Source organism: Equus quagga, chromosome 4 (genome assembly GCF_021613505.1).
Source record: "Equus quagga isolate Etosha38 chromosome 4, UCLA_HA_Equagga_1.0, whole genome shotgun sequence".
Taxonomy (NCBI): domain Eukaryota; kingdom Metazoa; phylum Chordata; class Mammalia; order Perissodactyla; family Equidae; genus Equus; species Equus quagga.
Genome location: NC_060270.1, coordinates 117,655,518 through 117,674,073, shown reverse-complemented (window position 1 = coordinate 117,674,073; position 18,556 = coordinate 117,655,518). Strand labels below are relative to the sequence as shown.

At 37.0% G+C, this 18,556-nt stretch overlaps 1 protein-coding gene across 4 annotated transcripts in view; it reads left to right on the top strand.

Moving 5' to 3' along the window:
- SESTD1 (SEC14 and spectrin domain containing 1) overlaps positions 1 to 18,556 on the top strand; it is a 115,333-nt gene that overhangs the window by 24,995 nt on the left and 71,782 nt on the right. For 3 of the 4 annotated variants that reach the window (XM_046658166.1, XM_046658168.1, XM_046658170.1), the window contains exons 2-3: positions 14,280 to 14,359; positions 18,133 to 18,241. In XM_046658166.1, the coding sequence (XP_046514122.1) occupies positions 14,305 to 14,359; positions 18,133 to 18,241 (164 nt within the window). In that variant the 5' untranslated portion in view covers positions 14,280 to 14,304. Of the gene's footprint in view, positions 1 to 14,279; positions 14,360 to 18,132; positions 18,254 to 18,556 lie in introns of those variants that run through there. The other variant, XM_046658169.1, reaches the window with a different exon arrangement.

Here is an 18,556-nt window from a genome sequence, read left to right as displayed (position 1 = left end):
TACCACTTGGCTATGGCGGTGGCCTCCAGGTTCCCTCCCCACTGTAAAATTTCTGTTTTTTCTTTTTAGTTAGTAACTATCTTTTGGGGAGATAATTTGAGACTCTATAAATATCCTATTTCTCATAAAAAATTTTTCTCACTAGTTTTAACATACAATAGTAATTCTCAGCTGAATCAGTCTGTGTTGTGTTGACACGTCCCCATAAATCTTTGAGGAGTTCCTTCTATTCTGGCAACAAGATGTTCCAGAGTCAGCTCGTACTTTCCCTGCCCAGCCTTTGAATCTGCCAGTTTTTCAAGGAGCCTCCATTGTTGTTAGTGACTGAGATCCGGGCGGTTGTGCTCATGAGTCTTTTTTATGAGCTGTATTAAAAATCACTTTCTTTTAATGACTGTTGAGTTTCATTTCAATTCTGTCATATTATTTTATAGTATGTGTGGTGTGTGCGTTATGTTATATTTTTCTTTCTTTATGATGTGCTTTCTTTGCACTTCATTTGAAAAAATTTCTTTGGATGTTTTGGATTTGTTGATTTTTGTTACTATTGTAGTAGCTGTGTGTGTACTTACACCTTTTTTAAATGTCTTCAGTTTCTTGTTTTCTTATTTAACTTTCTGCTATCCTTTATTTTAGTTTTTAATGGTGTGCTTTGATTCTCACCTATTGCTATTTCAACAATCAATGAGTTTACTCTACATTCTTCTTTTTCTCTTTCTCCCATGTTTTCAGTTGCATTGTATCTACTTTATCTTCAAATCTTAACTGCAACTGTTTGCTCTTAGTTCTACAATTAAATATATTAAATCTTTACCATAATCCTTTGCTGAAGTTTCCCAGACACCTACCGATTATTATATATAGCTCAGTTTTTAGTAATTTCTTAAGAAGAGTTCATGGCAGTTTTCCCTGAGTTCTTGCGTATTTTTGTTGTTGGCGTTGTTTTCTATAGCCTTGATACTGCAAGGACAGCTTGGTCAGAAATAAAATCCTTGGTTATGCTTTCTTTCCCTGTTTACCATCTGGCCTTGCTTTATATGTTGTTTTTGTGAAGTCTGATGCCAGTGTTAATTTTCTTGCCCCTCTAAGTTATTTGATCCTTTTGCTTGGAATTCCTGGTTTTATTGTCTCTTTTATTTTTAAACTGTGATAGTTTTACTGAGATATGTATTAGAGTTTATTGTAGCAGGTCAATTTTTGCTGTTACCTCATGGATCCTTTTAATATGTAGGCTTGGGTCTTTTGTTTCTGAAAAGGTTTTTTGGATTATAGTTTTAAATGGTAGTTCTATTCCAGTGTTTTTTGTTTTGTTTTTCAGGGACTCCAGTTATCGATATCTTTTTTGTCTATCTTCCATTTCAAAAACTTTCTCTCTGCATATTTTTACTTCATTATCTCATTGCCATTCTCTTGGTTCTTTGACTGTTTTCTTCAATACCTTTTATTAAGTTTTTATTTGAGTTTTTTCTTGAGCACCTTGTGATTTAGTCTTCAATTCTGATGATTTTATCTTTTTCTTTTATTTATTACCTGAGTTCAGTCACTTCTTCCTCTTTCTTTTTTGCTTTTGTCAGTTCTGTTTTTAGGTTTTAAATTTTTGATCCAAGGTGTTTTTTTCTTATCCCAAATGCTTGCTTCAAGCGATACAATTCAGTTTGGAATGTTTATTGAAGTTTTCTGCTTTGCTGTTGTTTTTGAGGGATACTTTTCATCAGCTTAATTGTTCTGCTTTCATTTTTTCTAGTAGTTTTATATAGATGAAGATTGCTTATGCCTCTACATTTCTGGGAGCAGGGCTGATGTTTTAGGGGTCTTATGAGAATACTAATTCTAGAGTACACTCCTCTGTCACTGTAGCAAAGTAGTTTGTTTGTTGGATGTCTTTATTGCCTCTTGTTGGGGAAAGGATTGTGTATCTCCCGTTTGCCTCAGTGGTCGATAGATGCCAGTAGATTCCTGGGATGGGGAGGGTCCATAGGGAAGGGGGTCAGAAAACATGATCATCTTAGCTCTAGTCTCTTTAATTTTAAGCACTAAAGCCATTGCAATCAGCTTGAGCTAAAAGGGATTAATGAAAGAATTCTGCCGTATCACCCTCCACAGAAAGGCAGCTGGGCCCTCTGAAGGTGCTGAAACCAGGGTGAGAGGTACAGCAACTTGCTTAAGGTCACACAGCTAATAAGGGGCAGAATTAGGATTTGGCCCCAGGTCAGTCTAGCTCTAGTCTTAATCGTGACCCCCTGCTGCCTCTGCTTGTTTCCAGGGGCTCCACAAGCAGTGCAGAAGTCATTACAAACGGGAGGTGCTGCTTCGGTGCCTCCTGCATAACTGGTGTTACGTACTGGAAGCAGTGGCCATTTTAAGAAAGCCCTTTTAAACTTAAATCATTTTCTTCTAAAGTAAACAATTACCATAGTTTCTCATTTTAAGAAATTTGATTTTGTGTGTTGCGTATTCCTACAAAAAATATTTTTTCTAATCGCGGTTGCCACAGTCTCACTTCTAGAATATAGTATTAGTTGATGGCAGAAATGATATTGCCTCAATTATTAGAAATACTTGCCAGCAAAAACTTACTTTTGGCTGTCCAGAGGAATCCCAGAGTTTCCCCTGTGGTTCTCTTGTGGATTCTAAAGATCAGATAATCTGCCGTGTGAGATGTGTGTGCTAGAGTCAGGAGCCATCTAAGTATGGCAGGAAAGGTCTTGGGGCTGGAAAATATTTGTAGATGGTGAAGTGAGAAAGTGAGGTGGAGGAGCAGGTGATGGTGAATACTGGAGTAAAAATGAAGATTTAATTTCAGGAAACAGAAAAACGCTCGTGTTAAAAAGTGACTTTTTCCAAGTGTTGAAATACAGATAATGAAGGCTCACTTAAGGCTGTAAAGGTAGGAGAGTTAAAAAGCCATTTCTAGAGCCAAAGTTAGAGTTGGCTCAGCACAAAGAAGGCTTTAAAAAATGCCTCTTTGCATTCATGATCCTCATGGGCCAGGTCCCAAGATGTTTCAGTAAAGGTCCCTGAACTATGTAATTTAATATTCTTTCAAAGTAAATGCCTGCTCTGTTCGTAGTGCTTTGTCAAGTTTAAAATTATCTAAGCTTGTTTTTCCTTTACTTTTTCTCCTGCTTCCGAATTATTCTGCCGAGTGGCACCTCACTGAGGAAGCTGGCAGGATCCTAAGAAGGGAGTTTATTCAACGAATATTTATTGTGCATTGGTTGTGTGCCAGGCGATGTCCTGTTCAAACAGAAACATTCAAACGACTGAGCCAATGCCTGCTTTAGATTTCAGAAATAACTTTTTTGGCTCTATTGACTATATAGGTAAAATAAATTGTTACTAAATTTGGAACATGTTCCTAAGTGTTAATATGTGTTACATGCAAAATCTTTGGATTCTCTTTTCTGGGTCAAAGAATATGATACTCAGTTGATTCTTCACCTAAGAGATCCGCCTGGTCTTCTGACCAACCACTCCTATCCACACATCACAGGGAATGCACTTTGTGGACCTAAACTTTGCTTTTCTTAGTAATTTAATCACTTGAAAAAGAGTATTATGTGGTGATACTGATAGAGTGAGAGGGAGACTGCTGAGAAATTGACACCTAAAGAGACAGGGAACAGAGTCGCCAGCGCCAACAAAGCGGCCAAAGCAGGGCCCCTGCCTGCTCCTGCTGCCTTTTATCCTGTGTCACTGTGGTTGTCAGCACTGGTCTCCTCCCCAGCAGTCTGCCATGGGGACCAGATACTCAGATCCTTCTCCAGAAAGAGGCTTAGAAATGGTGGTGAACATCTGACTATTTTAGGATTAGATGTAGTCTATTTCCTTTCTCTTCTTAATTTTGAAGTAAAGAAAATATTGCTAAATGCAAAATAATTTGAAGGATTTTAGCTCCCTCTTTTAGATATTGGTATATTTAAAGATTTAGACTTAATTTTATCCTGGACATTTTCAAATATACAAAAGCAGAGAGAATAGTAAAATGAACCACATTTACCCATCATCTTCTTTCAACAGTTATCAGTATATGGTCAATTTGATTCCACATATATCCTCCCCTCCTCATTATTGACACCAGTCCCAGGCATATTTCATTTGTAAATATTAAAGTATATGTCACTAAGAGATAAGGAACTCTTCTTAACAAACATAACCTTGATGTCTTTATATCTAAAAAAATGAACAGTTCCACTCGAGAGATGTTAAAGACCTTTATTATTCGTATTATAATAAAGGTTTACTACATTGAACCAGAGCATGAGAAGTAAGGTAACGCAGGCGTTGACTCAGCCTTAGGTTTAAATGCAGTTTTTCTGCTTATGACCTATATGACCTTGGTCAGGTTAACCTCTCTTCATCTCACTAAGCCTCACTTTCCTCAGCTGTTACACGGTGACACAAATTTCTAACCTGGGAGGATTGTTGTGAATTATAAATGAAATAATGCACTTGAAGTGATTAGGATCCTGCTTTATACATAGAGCACTCTCAGTGATGTTATTCTTATTTGGACGTATAAGGAAATATATAGATAATTAGTTTGAGATTTCACCTCTTAGTGTAGGGGACGTTTTTAAGTGATTTGCGTCCAATGATCCTCTAAGCCTTTGATTTTTAGAGAATACAGAAGTCAGTAGTGTTTTAATTGAAAGACACATTTTATACTTTTTTCCAAAGGCAGACTTGATTTGTTTTAAAACATAATACTAATTGAAGAAATAAATATTTAATTTTTAATCAAATCTTGGATGTCTCTGTGTGTTGGTATGAAAACTTTGAGATATCCTAAGATAAGACCTTTATTTATAAATCTCTCTATAGGTTAAAAATGAAAAGCGAATGTTAGTTCCCTTTGTAGGACCGATTTATTTAGAATGATAGTTTGGGCAGCTATGAACATAAAAGTAGTATCCACGTTATTGCTTATACTTTCCTTTCTTGCCTCTATTTACTCTGGTGAATCTTTTTTTCTTATTGTTTTAGCCCATCCAGAATGTACAGCTTTGAAAGAAATTTGGCTTTGCAGCTGAAGTTCTTTCGTAGCAGTGTGTTCTAAGTAGTGAAAGTCAGGGGCATAAATTGCTCAGCATGTGCAATCCATTTTACAGACTTTCTGAACGTGCTGCTTAGTATTTTTAGTTTTTATTTTTTAGTACTTAAAGTGCACATCATTTTCGTCTAGATTTTCCTGATTTACAAAATGGGCAATTCTGTTTATTTTTAAAATTATTTTTTGACAGCTTTATTGAGGCTAAATTTACATGCCATAAAATTCACCCATTTTAAGTGTACAATTCAGTGATTTTTAGTAGATTTAAAGAACCATCACCACCATTTGACTTTACATTTCTGTTCACTCCAAAAAAGAATCCTTGTGCCCATTACCGCGCAGTCCCCATACCGACCCCAGCCCTGGACAACCGCTAATCTACTTCTGTCTCTATGAATTTGCCTGTTTTGGATATTTCATTTAAATGGAATCATACAACACGTGACCTTTTGTGCCTGGCTTCTTTCACTTAGCATTGTATTTTGAAGTTCATCTATGTTGTACTATGTATCAATACTTCATTCCTTTTTATTGCCGAATAGTATTCTATTATATGGACGTACCAGGTTTAGTTTATCCATTCAAAATTGATGGACATTTGGGTTGTTTCCATATCTTGAGTGTTATAAATAATACTTCTATGAACATTTGTATATAAGTTTTTGTGGGGCATATTTATTTATATAGAAAAAATTATTAACATGTATGAAATAATTGTTCTCTGCTATTCATGTATTTTTAATTTTGATTTTATTACTTGACAACATAATATAGTGGAGAGAAACACTGTGCAGAGTTTTAGGAGCCTGAGTTTCATCTTGTTACTGTCTTGCCTCTGCAGCTTTAGGAGGGTAGATCCACGTCTCCAGATCTCAGCTTCTGCTCTAGATTGAATGTTTGTGTCCCCCCCCAAATTCATATGTTGAAAACTAATCCCCAATGTGATGGTATTTGGAGGTGGGGCCTTGAGAGAGAATTAGCACTTTTATGGAAGAGACCCTGGAGAGCTCCCTTGCCCCTGCTGCAGTGTAAGCACACATGTAGACGATGCCTTCTGTGGACCAGGATGTGGGCTCTCACAGACACTGAATCTGCCTGCGCCTTGATCTTGGACTTCCTAGCCCCTGGAACTGTGAGAAATAAGTTTCATAAGCCACCCACTCTATGGGGTTTTTGTTATAGCAGACCGAAGCGAACCATGACAAATAAGTTTCTGTTGTTTGTAAGCCTTCAGTCTGTGGTATTTTTGTTATGTTAGCTGGAATGGACTAAGACAGTTTCCTTATCAGTAAACTGAAAAAGTTGGAGTAGGTATTCTCCATGGTTCCAAGTCTGTGATTTGTAAATCCCTTAAGTTCTGCATGACCTTGGGCAAATTACCTAACCTCTGTGTGCCTCTGTTTTCTCATCAGAAAAAAATGGAGCTGTTAATAGAATTGTTGTTTTGAGGATGAAGTATTGTTTTTGGAACATTAGAAAATGCCAGGATGTGTTGTTACTTGTAATAAGGTTGTGACCATTTTAGTATGTTGGACCAAGAAGGCCTTAGTGGGAATGCTCTGGCCGTGGCCTCAGTGAAGAATCAGTGGTAGTAAATCAGTAATTAGTGGAGGAAGGAAAATTTAGCTGCTAAAAACAGATGCTATGTATTGAGTGCTTACCATCCCGGAGTATACTAAACACTTGACATATATTAGCTCACCTAATCCCCGGTCCTGTGAGTTAGCTTCAGTGATTATGCCTGTAAAAGAAATTAAAGGAATTGCCCAAATCACCTAGCTAGTAAGTGTCCGCCTTGGAGTCTCACCCTGGCTCCAAGGCCGTGATCTTTACCACTGCACTAAGCTGCCTTTCAGGGGGAACAGCTCTTTGGAACAGAATCCCATGGCAGAGAGGTCTTCAGTGGGCAGGTCTTTGCGTGGGAAAGATAGCTAGTATTGCTCTTATGAGGGATCATTCTAGAAATAGTTTTCCACGTGTCCTATATTATTTTGTCCCATGTGATAGTGAAGTGACGTTTCAGTTACTGAACAAGTTAAAGGATTTGCAGTGTGTTCAGTATTGTTTTTGAAGTTTTACCTCAAAAAATACGTTACGATACACATTTTTTTTTTTTAAATGGGACTTTTAGTCTCGTGGAAACTAACTCTCTCACATGTTCCACTAGCTTCTCTCTGCATACTCTAACAATTTCCATTTTTTGAGCAATTTTCCATCTTTTTAGTTGACTTAAATATTTTTTAATTGTTTTTTTTTTTTGGTGAGGAAGATTTGCCCTTAGCTAACTTCTGCAGACAATCCTCCTCTTTTTTTTTTTTTTTTTTTCTTGAGGAACACTAGCCCTGAGCTAACATCTGTGCCAGTCTTCCTCTATTTTGTATGTGGGATGCCTCTACAGCATGGCTGATGAGTGGAGTTGGTCCATGCCCGGGATCCAAACCCTCAAACCTGGGCCCACTGAAGCTGAGCATGTGGAACTTTAACCACTCAGCCTTGGGTCCGGCCCCCTTTGCCTTTTTCTTAATACTGTTTTTTACTTTTTTTCCAGTGTGGTGTGTGGTACATACCAAATATTTACATTAGATAAATAAAAAAACTTAGTGCCAAAATCACAATTCATGTTATATGTGTGTTAGCTCATTTGAACAAAAGAATTATTTTATAGATGTGTGGTATCCAACATATAAACAATTGGATGCTAAAAATATTGGATTTAGTCTGAGATCAGCTCAATGGAAGGCATGTGTGTCTTTGCCAAGGATAGAAGAAGAACACTTCTTTCTAGGATACAAATCAGGAGAGAGGAGGTTTGGTGATGATCCAGAGAAATTCTGAGATGAAGAGGAGGACAGAAGACACCTACATAGCAGGTGAAGAGCTTTTGAGATCTAGAAATTAGACGAGGAATCTGTAAAGTTATTATAGCTGGACCTTCTTCCTCCTCTGGTGAAGGAGGGAGACCTCAGCAGTCAGGTGAACTCAGTGACACATCCATTGCTCTGGAGAAGGAAGTGGTCCAGGATTCCTGGAGCTCAGTGCAAGACTCAGATTGCAGAAGCCATGCAGGTGGAGAGCTGGTCTCAGAGAGCTCTGCCAGCAGGTGAAGAGGCTCTAGCCATGAGGCACTCTACAGCTGAGGATATCTTTACCTTCCTGGAATTTCATAAGCCTGATTCATTTCTATGAAGCAATATTCCCTTTTCCTTTTGCTACCCCACTTTTGGTGAAGAAGCTGCCAAACTCCTGAGGATTTGTCAATAAATTAACACAGACAAGAAGAGCCAAAGAGTTGAAAAATTCATATAGTTAAGGAATTTTTGAAACTGGACCTTCAAAAATGGCAGTTAGCAGCTGCTAAGGGTTTGGTAGAATAGCTAGAGGGGTGTGGAAGTCCTTAAGGAATTGACTTCCCTCTGCTTCTGACTTTGTAAATATCAATGTCTGTGGCTCATGCCAAGAAGGGGCAGGGAAGGAGGGTGGTATAGAGGTAGTTGCTTATATTGTAGTTTTTGAAAGGGTTTTTAAGTGGTGGACTGTCATTACCATTAGCAGTAGACTTTTGAATTTTTGAAGTTTAAATACAGTATAGGACTTTTAATGTCCTCCTGGATTCCTTAATATAGAATTTTCTTGTCTGTAGATCATTGATATTTTCATAGAAAAGTCAAAGTCTTTCTCTTTCCCTTTCTTTTCTCCCTCCCTCACTAAATAAACTAGGTCATGATCCATCTGTAAAAATGATATAATGTGGTGATGCTTTAGCTTTGAATTTCATTTAGAAGAATTACAGTTTGGGATAGATCTGTGTTGTGGTAAAAGTTAACTATTTATCATTTTCATTTAAAATCTATCAAAAAGGATTGTTCTTTCATTAAGAACTGCCAATATTGTTGTAAAACCAGATTAATAATCATAGGCAAGCACCTGCACTAACAAAAAAATTACATAAATTTTCAACTGTTGATCTGCTTTACTTATGTATTATTCTGAAGTTGAGTAATGTTCATTTCTGTGTAATTTAATATATGGATGTGTAGAGTGATGAACCCAGTTATGTAGTAGTGAGTACGTGTGTATGTATTCATTTGTTTTAATCTCTAAGATTGCTCTTACTTCGAAACAACAGTTGAAGGTATTTCTGACCTGAATTTAAGGACAGCTATAGTATTTCTTCTGAAAATACAAAGCTAAAGAGCCTGCATTCTGCTTTTGTTCATTGCCCTTGTGTGTCTACATGATGTAGACTTATTAGAGATGATTGAGTCAGCCTCAGGCTGTCCTAATGGGTTTTCACTGGTTGTTAAAAATGCTCTTTGAAGAATCTAACTAAATTTTCCAAATAAACTGGTTGATTTATACTTACTGAGAGAGGAGTTCCAGTGCACCCACTCATATCATCAATTACAATATGTTCTGAAGTGTAATTTGCCTCGTGTTGATTAAAAGGCCTGTAATGATCTTTTCCTGCTGCTCAACACATCCTCTGCTGCCCTCTAATGGCTGCCCATTGGTAGCACCCGTGGATGTCCATTTTACTACCGTTGGGGACCTGCTTTTCTCCGGCGTCCAGCCATTTATGTAGCTGCTGGGTCTGTGGGAGACTATCCCAGTGGAAAGAAGCTGGGAGGAGCTGCTCTGAAGGAAAAGCTTCATGTGATCCTATGATTGCACCACAAGATGTTGACATCAGGTAGTTGTGATAATGTTAGGATTCCTAGGTAAGTGTTTTACTTTACTGTGTCGTATGTTTGTTCATTTGTTCGTTCATTTATCTATCCATTCATTTATCAGATTTTTTTTGAAGGCCAGGTATGTCCAGTACCTAGCCTTGCCTTGATCTAGTAGGCTCCTTATGGCTTTGTTAAATGAGTGAATTGATGAGTGAATAAATACAAAGATAAATAAGACTTAATCTCTGCTCTTGGGGAGACTAGATACCAGTTTAACTACTTGGTTGCCTTAGTTGTCCTCTGACTCTGTAAGATCTTGACAAAGATGTTCAGACTAGAAGATGGTTACAATGTCAGTTGAAACCTAGCCTCCCCATATTGCTAGTCCTCAGAATTGATCATCCCTAACTGTAGAAGGGCTCTGTTTTAGGCAGGATTTATTTTGTACCTAGAAATGATAATTACTTTGGTAGTTCTTGGTTTTGGTGGAAGGTAACATGCAGTTATGGTTGCACATTTTTCTTTATATTCTCCAGTCTCCAAGGCAGTGCATCTGCTATAAACTCTGGCTTTCTGCCTCCTTTACATTTAATAAATTGTGACTTGAAATAGGTCGTTTTAAATGACCATATATGAAATATGATGTTTTTGTTAAGCATGTTTTGAATTGTGTAATTCTTCTGCTCGTAGCCTGCTTTACTTGGCAGGTTTTTTAAAAAGTAAATTTTCCCTGCCACTTTTCATTAATTAATATCAGGTAAATCTCCATCGTTGGCTTCGTTCCTTGTTTGAGAATGTAATCCACTTAGATATATTTAGTTTGAATAAGTTTCTTCTTGTCAAAAACAGTGATCTGTATCTATCCCATGGGAGAGGAGCATGAGTTGGTCTTTGTGTTACTTAGCATTTTATTATGGTGATGGTAATGGATGGTTGTATTTTGCAAGATTTGTTTTGTACATTATTTTAACTATTCTATGAGATATGTAAGATAACTAGAGATAAGCAAATTTGTTTTTTTATGGCTATGCTAACAACTTGAAAAACCTAAAACAAATAACTTTTGACAAACTAGATGTAATTGGAACTAGTGGTACAGTAATCATTATTTTTTATCACCCGTCTCTTTTATGACAACAGTGAAAGAGATTGATGGAAAGGAGACTCTAGAAGGGAGGAAGATATAAAGAGTAAACATTACAGCTTTCATTTCTTCATTGCTTCATGTTTCACCAGTCAGTTCTTTTGATCTTGGCCCACACACCCAAAAACCTATGTTTCTCATTACTTTAAGTTACTTTTTCATCACCTTCAAGATGTTCTTAAAAAAAAAAAGCTGTTGGATTAAAAAAAAAAACAATTTAGTGTTTTGCTGTGCTGAAGTGGTTCTGTAAAGTAATGGGAAGTTTGTATAGAGCATCTGTCCCTCAGGAGACAGTGAATAGTATAAGATTGCTTCTGGATGTCATAGTTTGCCAAGGTAAGTCTAGACCGGAGACCGAAGCCATCTCCTTTTTTTGCTTTATGTGGAGAACACAATGGTGAAAAATTTGGCACTTTTGGCATAAAGTCAGTAACCTGATGTGTAAAGCTTGTACAACACAGATATCACTCCAAGGGTCATGTGCGCTAATTTCTTATGCCTTGAGGGATCCTGGGAGTTCCAGATGTTCTTTTCTCTTGGGTGCTGGCTAACTGGGTTTTATTGTGGCAAGGCTTCAAACCTGTGTGTTGATGGGCATTTTCATTCAGAATAAGTGGCAACAGGTAAAAGAAAGAAGCAGCATTAAGTGATTGCAGACACGATCTCCTAAACTCTAAACTGCAGCTTTGCTTCCTATTCCAGTCAAGTTCCTCCACTGCCTAAAGAGAAGCCAACTCCAACTGAAGCAGAAAAGGGATATATTGGAAGGATGTTGTATAACCCACAGAATTGATGAGAAGGATGGAGAAGTAGGCTCAGAAAATAGGAAGGAGCCGAAGGCAGTTGAGAATTTGTCCTCATACCGTAGGAAGAGTCTGGTTAGGTTGTCTTCTGTTTCTATGACTAAGTTGTTCTTGTATCTGCATTACTCTCTCAAGGTTGAAATTCTTTTGTGAGAGCATCCTATTGACAGCCTAGATCAGGCAGTTCTCTTGTTTTTAGATTTCTGGGGGTCTGTGAGGACAAAATTATTTTTATAGTAATTCTTAGGTATTATTTGCACCGATGATGCAAAAGCAATGGTGGGTGAAAGTGGTGGTGCCTTAAGCAGGAGTCAAGGCAGTGGCTTGTATACATGTGTATACTCTGCATGTTGTCATTTTGCATATAGTCTAGGGCCCTGTCTTGTTCAGTAGGCCAGATGTCACTGCGTATTTTCAGAGCTGTTTTGTTGGTAAGCCAATAGTGCCTTGTGAGAACATCACTGCTGGAACAGATTGCCTGAGTGTAAATCCTAACTTCCCCACCCACTAGCTGTGAGATGCTGGGCAACATTTAACCTCTCTAAGCCCCAGTTAACTCTTCTGTAAAATTGGGATCATAATAGTACTTACCTTATAGAAATATTGTGAGGATTAAGTACGTTAATACAAATAAATCATTGAGAACAGTACGTGGCTTGTAGGAAACACTTAGTACATGTTAATTTTCATAATCATTATCATCATCATTATCAAGCTTTCCAATCCAGTCTCTGATAAGCTGGTCACAGGAGAAGGGACCATAGACGTGAATCTGAACTGTCTGGTTCTTGTAGAGCCGGATAGCAAAGTCGTCAGATCAAGGTATTGAGATGGAAACATGAAGTGCTGCTGGTTTTAGAGTAAAAATATAAGATGTGCACTTTTCCCTCATGCTTCCTACTAATTGTATGTTCGCCCGGGCTGATACAGAACAAAAATGAATGGCCAGATTGCAAACAACTATTCAAGTATAAAACTTGAATGGGATATATCATATTGAGTTTGACAGCACGTTTTCTTTGTAGACAGGTGCAAATAGCGGTGATCGTTTTTTTTTAGTTGTATACACGAAAGCTGTAAAATAGTATACTTGTTTCAGTAGTCTTGCTTTGTCATTATCTGACATATTGAGACTACATCTTTTTTTTCTTGATAGCTGGGTTTTTTGGTTTTTCTTTTTAAAGAATACATTTTTTTCAAGGCAGGGCTTTGACTTGAGTTTTTAGCTCTGGCTCACAGAGCCTGAAATCGACAAGGTTCATAGTAAGTGTTTGCTGAATAATATACTTTCATATAGAGTCACATTTTCTGCTCTGCTGGAAAATTATTTTTAAGGAAGTATACTTTCTGGTGACTGTAGTTAATAATATTATATCGCATATTTGAAAGTTGCTAAGAGAGTAGGTCTTGAAAGTTCTCCTCACAAGAAAAAATATTTTTGTAGCTATGTATGGTGACAGATGTTAACTAAACGCATTGTGGTGAGCACTTTGCAATGTATACAAATATCGAATCATTATATTGTACACCTGAAAATAATATATATATATTTCAGTTGTATCTCAATTAAAAAAAAGAGGCTGTTAAAGAAAAAGAGAGTATGCTTTCACTAAATACAATGCAGTTTCATGGTCTACTTGAAGGAATGCTCGCTATATTATAATGGGGGGTGGGCTTGAGGTGGGACGGGAGAAGGAGGGATAAAATGTGGTGGAGAATACTCTCTCAGACATGAAACTAAGTATAGGTGGATAATATAATTAAACATTTGATTTTCTTGTTTTGTTTTAAAGGTCCTGCTCTCCTCAAAATCCTGTGTTGGTAATATACTGGGCTGGCCAGGCCTTCAGAGGCCTGCTGTGCTAAAGCTCCCTTCTCAGGGAAACTGTCTGCCTTTAGCCCTTGCTGTATGGATAGTTCCGTTTTGTATTTAGCCATAACCCTTCCCTGTGGCCGGGTGGGCACTGGAAAACCAAACTAAGAACAGTGAATTATGGCTTGATACAAAAAGATGAACTGGGTTAATCAGATTTTTCCCTGGAGAATTTGAAAATACAAAATGTGGTGAGATGGAGGCAGTTACAGCGGGGGCAACTAATGAAACAGTCTATTAGGAAATATCTTGAAGCAAACATGAGGACAAGATATATTACCATATGTCATGGAGAAGCAAAAATATGAGAAGTCAGAGAAAGCCATTGGAGTAGTGGAACTGAAAGAATCAGGTATTTGGAATTAAGCTGTGTAATCAATAAGGAGAGCAAAGGAGAGAAGCTTGCCTGTTTGATTGATTCATTCATTCCTTTACTCAGCAAATAATTTATTGAGTTACTGCTATGTACCAGGCACTGTTTTAGCCCAAGAGTATTGCTCTGAAAAACAGTTAAGCCAATGATTCGCAAATGGCTGTAATTTTGCCTGCTAGAGGATATTTGGCAACGACTAGAGACGTTTTGGTTGTCACAGTTCCTTACAAAAAAGAACAGTTAAATCCAACTCAAAATGTCAGTAATGCTAAGATTGAGAAACCCTAGGATAAGCCATCGTAAGTATGTATTTTCATAGAATGATTATTATCTTGTAGTTGACATTTAACTTTCTGTTTTCAGAAGTGAGGAAGTTTGCTGGAATAAAATGGAGGCTTCAGTGATATTACCCATTCTGAAGAAAAAACTAGCCTTCCTTTCGGGTATGTTTTCTTCTTAAAATTGGAAGTGTTTGATGTGTGAACTTGTTTAAACTTTTTTCTTTGATAAGTTTGACAGAAACGCATTTCATTTTTCTTTGAAGGTTTTGTTTCAAAGGTATTTCTGAGATAAAAATTTTTTACTCAGAATGGATGGTGATGTGAGCCAACTCTGTCACTGTTGGTACTTGGCCAGCCAATTTTTATTCTGTTCTATAATTTTATTAAAGTGACCTTTACAGGGTAGGGGTCATGACATCTCACTTCTTACATAAAAATGAAATAATTATGGGGCCATCCCAGTGGCATAGTGGTTAAATTTGCACATTTGCTTCAGCAGCCCAGGTTTTGCAGATTTGGACCAACACACCACTCATCAAGCCATGCTGTGGCAGCATCCCACATACAAAACAGAGGACGATTGGCACAGATGTTAGCTCAGGGCTGATCTTCCTCACCAAAAGAAAGAAAAGAAAAGAAAAACAGATAATTGGGCCAGCCCGGTGGTGCAGTGGTTAAGTTCGCATGTTCTGCTTCAGTGGTGTGGGGTTCACCGGTTCGGATCTTGGGTACGGACATGGCACCACTTAGCAAAAGCCATGCTGTGGTAGGCATCCCACATATAAAGTGGAGGAGGATGGGCACAGATGTTAGCTCAGGGCCAGTCTTCCTCAGCAAAAAGAGGAGGATTGGCAGCAGCAGTTAGCTCAGGGCTAATCTTCCTCAAAAAAATAGAAAAAGGTAATTAATGCAGGCTAAGAATAATTGGCTAACTGACGTCTAAATAATTGTTTCTGAATTATAGATTGATTAGTTTTTGTGATATCCTGCATCATAGCTTTTGTTTTCCTTCTTCCTGTGAGAAAGTTTCAGTGTGCTAGAGCAGTTATGAAATATCAGTTACATGGTTTTCACTTTTAACTGTTTGAACTTAGTTATACAGGCTTGAATTTACCTTCAGTTATTAACCCAAAGTCTGTATCAGCTAAAAGTCAAAGAGAAGCTGCAAGGTATTTTACTAGAGTGAGAGCAGTGGCCTGATACCTTGGGGGTAGCAATTTTCTGGAATTTTGGATTATTGCGTAAATTTGCACATGCTTTAGAATAGGTACTGTGGCCTGCCTATTTAGGATTATTTGCACTATATTACTTTGGTTTTTCTTCCTTATTCCTGAATTGTTTGATGTTTAGGCTACTAATGTCTTTTTTTCAAAGTATATTATATCTCCTTAAATTGGCATGTTTTTCTAGTGTAGATTTTAAGGACAAGTAAGGTATTGAATTCCACTAGTATTATTGTCTCCTTATTTAATATGTGTTTCCTTTTTTAAAAAACGTCTTCCCTTACCCATTGACACTGACCTTTTCTCCATTATTTTCTTGTGTGAGTGGTGAAGTGGTGTTGTAGGAAACCTTATTCGTAGCTTTGTGCATTTTTTACAAGTCCAGCAGTATATATTCCTATAAGTGAAAGTGTTAAAGAGAATTTACATTTAAATTTGTGTTAGGTTTTGTCAGATTGCCCTCTAAGAATATTATTTCAATTTCCGCTTCTCACACCAGTGTATGAAAATACCTATTTACCCACACTGTTGCCAAGAGTAGGCAATATTATTCTTTTAAAATCTTTACCAGTGACATTTTGCATTGTTACAACACTTGTCCCTGTGCAGCACTTGACCTTGTTGACCATACCTGTCTTGAAAGTCTTTCTCCTCTTGGCTTCTGCCCTCTTTTGCGTTTACACTGGTGATTATGTTATGGTCCCTGTGGAAGGTGAGGGCACGAGGTTAGATGTAGTCCTGAATCTTAGACTTGGCCTCTAACGACAATTCCACAGTGGGTCAGAATGTGACAGTCCAGAGAGAAACCTTTCTGTGGATTTGGTTTAATGCAGGCATAAAGCTTAGTGATTTTGAGGAGCAAATGAAATTTTTCTTAGCCTACTCCTCTTGACTTCTTTTGTTGACTGTTAATTATTTCAACCAGTAATTTCCAAACTTTTTTAGTAATAGAAAAAATCTTTTCAAAGCAACAAGATCGGGGGACAGTTTGAAAACTATGGTGCAATCCATTTAACAAAAAATAAAAACCTAGGGGCTGGCCGCATGGCGTAATGGTTAAGTTTGTTGTGCTCTGCTTCGGCAGCCCAGGTTTGTGGATTTGCATCCTGGGTGCAGACCTACACCACTCATTAGCCATGCTGTGGCGGCAATCCACATATAAAGTAGAGGAAGATTGGCACAGATGTTAGCTCAGGGTGAATCTTCCTCAGCAGAAAAAAATAAATAAATAAAACCTATATTCTAAACAAAAAATATGCAATTAAAGTCATTTATCTATTAAATTGAACCATTTAAATTGCTATTTATTGAGACTAAATAAAGTGGTTGAATATTAGTCATTTATATGGTTAACTGAATGAGACAGAAGATTATGATTAGTACATCATGAATTGCATTCATGTCACTCATAGGTGTTTTTTTCACTTCACACCTTTCAGTTTTTGGCTAAGATTTATAGAGATCATATAGAATTGTTCCTTTATTATTTGCTGGTTTTTAAGCTTATAAAATTGTCATAAATGTCAGTTGGGTCAGAAGATGGGCTGCAGCGTGAAAGTCCATCATGTGGGGAACTTTCAAAGAAGCTGTGTATAAAATAATTAGTTACATTTTAATGCTTATGGAAAATTGAAGAGGACTTGAACATACATGTGATGTAAGTGCATTCCACTACCTGGCTTTCAGGCTTCATTAGCTAGGATCCATAATCTCAGCTTTCTCTTTATTGCCTCGTGAATTAGAATGCCTCTCTGACCTTTCTGAGTTAATTCAGATCTTTCCTTGTCACAGAATGCTCTTTTGACTTGGTTTATAAATTCTACCCATTTTTCTTATGTCTTAACTTTTCTATAAAACTTCTCACATTTATCACAGCTCTTATCATTTTCTCCATTTTCTTTTTTTTAATTATGTATCACTCACTGACAGTGATAGAAGATATCTTTCTTATTTTTTTGTTGTTATGGAAGATTGGCCCTGTGCTAACATCTGTTGCTGATCTTCCTCTCTCTTTTTTTTTCATCCCCAAAGCCCCAGTACATAGTTGTATATCATAGTTGTAGGTCATTCTAGTTCCTCTTTGTGGGATGCCACCACAGCATGGTTTGATGAGCAGTGGGCCGTAGGTCCACGCCCATGATCTGAACTGGCAAACCCCTGGCTACTGAAGCAGAGTGTGCAAACTTGACCGCTCGACCATGGGGCTGGCCTGTTCCATTTTATAAAGCCCTTTAAATAATATTTTATATATTTTGTGCAACAGTCTAGAAAATAAGCTGTCATATTTCATATTGTTATTTCTTATAACTTAAAGCTTTTCTTCTTAGGTGGATTGGAAATTTATTTTACTTGTAAATGCTTATCGTGCTAGGCACACAATAGGTGCTTGATGAATTGATTATATTAAGAAGAGACTAAATGGAAGAAAATTAAACAAAATGATAATTGCTATGTTTATGTGTAAATTTCATGGGTGAAATTTTTCTTATTTTTTCAGAATTTTGTATGAATTTTTTCAGAATTTTCTATACTACTTTTTTACATTTACAATGTATAAAATAACATTTACAATATATAAAATAAACAACCATTAGTTTCTACTGATGTCTTAAACTTGTAATTGTTTTAGTAACATTAGATCTAAATATATATTATTCATTTAGTGCTTTACTATCTATTATGTGTTAAATTTATATATTTTTTCTCTAATAGGAGGAAAGGACAGACGAAGTGGCCTCATTCTGACAATTCCATTATGCCTCGAACAGACAAATATGGATGAGCTGAGTGTCACCTTAGACTACCTACTCAGCATTCCAAGGTGACTTTAAAGGTGTCTTTTCTTAAGTCTCAATATGTTTTCATTCACTTACTAATGATTCCTGCTATTGTTAAAATATACTTTGCTATCTTGTCTGCTTTTGTTAGCAGTGAAATTATAATTAAAAACTCTGCAATCAGTAATATGTGCTACTTATTTTGTGCTCTTCTTGCACTGAATAGCAAAGATACAGATTTCCAAAATATATCTACAGTCAATTTTTAAGGAACCCAAAGATTGAGCATCTATATACCATGCAACTTGAGAAAAGTTAATTCAGTAGAAAGCATCTTTTATTTAAGTAGCTGTTTCACT